The sequence below is a fragment of the Gavialis gangeticus genome, unplaced genomic scaffold, assembly GCF_001723915.1.
Source record: "Gavialis gangeticus isolate Ggan-Ray unplaced genomic scaffold, GavGan_comp1, whole genome shotgun sequence".
Classification (NCBI taxonomy): domain Eukaryota; kingdom Metazoa; phylum Chordata; order Crocodylia; family Gavialidae; genus Gavialis; species Gavialis gangeticus.
Window position 1 is genome coordinate 45,151,030 of NW_017729029.1, and position 3,308 is coordinate 45,154,337.

Here is a 3,308-nt window from a genome sequence, read left to right on the forward strand (position 1 = left end):
CCCGCTGACCCCGGGAGGTGGCAGGAGAGCGGATAGTCGGGGGGGGGGGGGGGGGGGGGGGGGTCGTCGGTCAGTCTGGCCTGCATGCCAGCACAGTGACCCTCACCTGGCCCATGCAGACTTGGCATGGCTCACTCTAAAGCTTATTAATGCTCCTGGGTCACCAAAGGGCTATTCAGAGTTTCCCAAGTCTTTAAGGAGTCCTCTCTTCATTCAAGGTTCTCAGGTGTGACTGGCCACATAGCAAAGCTACAGTCGGGTATGCCTATCTGACCGGCCTTGTGCTGTGATGTACCTCAGAGAAGGGAAGTGAGAGTTTCTGAGGTTATGTTTCCTGGTTTTTGGCATTATGGTCCGCTGAGTTAATCTGAGTCTTGCCCTAATAGACGTATGGAATTTTAGAGAATTGTGAAAGGCTCTGGAAAACTACCAACACGTTAAGTGCCCTTAGCCTGTATTGATACTGCACAGCCAGTGAAGTACCTGAGAAAGTGTAAACAGCATTTGGGCTTGAGTTCTCTCAGGCTGGGCAAAACAGCTTGGGCATGAAGTACCACAATTCTCAACTGACAGGTTTTGGGTACAGACAAGAACTAGGTTAGAGCCCACATGAAAGTCAGAACCCAAGTTAGCTTTTCAAATAAGACACTAGGCTTGGTAGTTATATATATGTTTAGTTGAAGTGTCAATCAAACTGCTTCTAAAAAGAATACAAATGCTAATAAACTATACCATGTGAAGATATACCAGTGTTTCCCAACCTTTTCCAACCCAAGGCACACTTGTATTAATAAAAATTTTCCGTGGCACAGCTGTTAAGGCAGTCCCCATCCTCATACCTACTGTAGCTCATTGTCATGGCAAAATTCCGCAGGACACCTGTTCATTTCTGACGGCACACCATTGTGCCGCCGCAGCACACTGGTTGGGAAACACTGAGATATACTAATGTATTCAATAAAAATACTTTTAAAATTTTGCTTAGGCATAACATTTCCTACATCTCTCATAATTCTTTTTAAAAACAGGTATATTTAAGTACTTACAGTTATTTGGATAAACTGCATCTAAGCATAAATAGGAGCCAGAGTTTAATTATTATTCACTTTTACTCAAATATATCCTGTTTTCATGCAAATATCAAAGACAGGTTAAGAATAAAAGTATAAACAAGCAGAACCTCAGTTTGCCATCTGTTTGACCGCAAAACTGGTAATCCTTCATTAAAAAATCTACAGCATATCTTCCTAATTCTTAGGAAAAGCTTAGTAAAGTTTTTTTTTTAGCTTAGTACTAATAATAAAACTTTGCAAATTAAAGTAGATTAGAAAACGTATCATAAAAAGTTATGGAGTAACAAAAAACCTAAACTAAAATTGGCAAAAAATACATTTTGTGATGCACTATTTTTATTTTTCGCTATAAAAGTGCAGTTCCTTCCTTCTTCAAAAGCCACAGTGAGAACATAAGAAAAGCCATTTATTGGGTGAGACCATAGGTCCATCTTGCCCAGCATCCTGTGTCACAAAGTGGCAGAAAGTAGATGCTGAAAGGGAGAGTGAACTTGGTTTGGCATGGGGGGTTTTTTCGCCATTGTTCCGCTCTCACTTGCAGCCTCAAGCAGTTTCAGCCTAGGAAGTTTAATTTAGAGGCTATATTCCTAACTCCCGTGCTCAACAGCTACTGATGTCCCTTTCCTCCAATTTTTCTCATCCCTTTTCTGAATCTAGATAAACTATCACCTTACATGACATCTAGTGACAACGAGTCCCACATTTTAATGACACGGTGTGAAAAAACTTCCTTTTGATAGTTTTAAACTTACTACCTACTAGTTTAAGACCTAGTTCTTGTGCTGAGAGTAAATAATAAATCCCTATTTACTTTCTCTTCACCATTTAGTATTTTGTAAAGCCTTATGTTCCCCCCTCAAGCATCTCATCACTCATGTCAATTTGTAAAGTTCCCTTTTCTCTTTTTGTAGTGTAACACGCTAAGTATAATATGATATAAATTAGTCTAGCTATAATCTCTGAGCACCTGATTTTTAAAGAAACAAATGAGTGTATCCAGTGCTTTTTATGCCAGTCACTTTGCTTTACATGCATTACTGAAAATTCAAATGTGTACACTTTATTCCTACCTCTTCCCTATTATTTTCCATTGGAGTTGGACTGTTTTCAGGCTCACTACTTTTATCTGTAGAGAAGAAAGAGTAGAATTCACTCAGTAGCAGAAATCGCTGACAATTATACATGATTGTTTGGAAAAAAAATTTTTATCAGCATAACTGAAAAATGGGCATGAATTTTGTAACTAAACTTTTGCAGAATACTTGTCATTTGTTACTCATAAACTAGCAATTTTTACACTCACATTTTTACATATTTTTAAGAAGTTGCTGGATATATGTTTCAACTTTTCTTCGTTCACAAACAAATCAAAAAAGGAGCCACATTAAATGCATATATGCCTCAAAAAGTGGGAATAATTATATTTCTCAAATCTCTTTAAATTATTTTAAATAGTTATTTCCCACAGAGAGGAGTGTGATTTTATGGCCTTGCAGTCTGGAAATCTTACTAGATGCAACTAGAAATAAATACTCTCTCATTTGAAATTGGGGATTCTTTTTCCAGTTATACAGGCCTCCCACGTTTAGTCCCCATAGTCTATGGAACCTTAAACTCTAAATCCTTTATTATTCCAAAACTGATTAACACCTGCTCTGAACTACTGGCTAGTGTAATTTTGAGAGTAATCCTATGGTACCGTTGCCAGAGAAAGGAAACATTTCCATTTTGGTGCTTTCTTTTTTTTTTTTTAAAAACAATTCTTGTTCAAGATTGCCCAAAGGCCTAGAATGTTAAAAGTAGGTCTCATAAAAGTGGATTATTGGAATATATGAGATTGAAGTGGTAGTAAGATAGAGAGGAATGTTATGTTTCATACAGTTATTACATGTATTTAAACTAGGTGGGACTGACAACACTGTCTATTAATGTTTCCCAGCATTCTTTAATATTATAAAAGCCTTAGTCCATCTGTCCATAATGCTTTATTCGCACTCTAACTGGTTGTCTGAAACAACCAATCAGAGTGCGAGCGTTTGGACAGGAGGTAGCAGCTGTGCTGCCACGACAGTAGCGATGGAGCAGCAGCCTGAGGCAACAGCAGCAATGGACCCTGGGCGGGAAATGGGGGTGTCAAGGCTCTGGCCCTGGCCCAAACAGGGGGGGTGGGAAAGAGGGAGAAGAGAGAGAAGAAAATCAGCCCTAGCCCTGCCCCGAGGCAGCAGGGGGGCAGGC

At 39.2% G+C, this 3,308-nt stretch overlaps 1 protein-coding gene across 3 annotated transcripts in view; it reads right to left on the reverse strand.

Moving 5' to 3' along the window:
* The window catches only part of ATRX (ATRX, chromatin remodeler), a 211,655-nt gene that overhangs the window by 173,035 nt on the left and 35,312 nt on the right, over nt 1-3,308 (reverse strand). For 2 of the 3 annotated variants that reach the window (XM_019521507.1, XM_019521506.1), the window contains exon 3: nt 2,144-2,199. In XM_019521507.1, the coding sequence (XP_019377052.1) occupies nt 2,144-2,199 (56 nt within the window). Of the gene's footprint in view, nt 1-1,046; nt 1,068-2,143; nt 2,200-3,308 lie in introns of all 3 variants that reach the window. The other variant, XM_019521505.1, reaches the window with a different exon arrangement.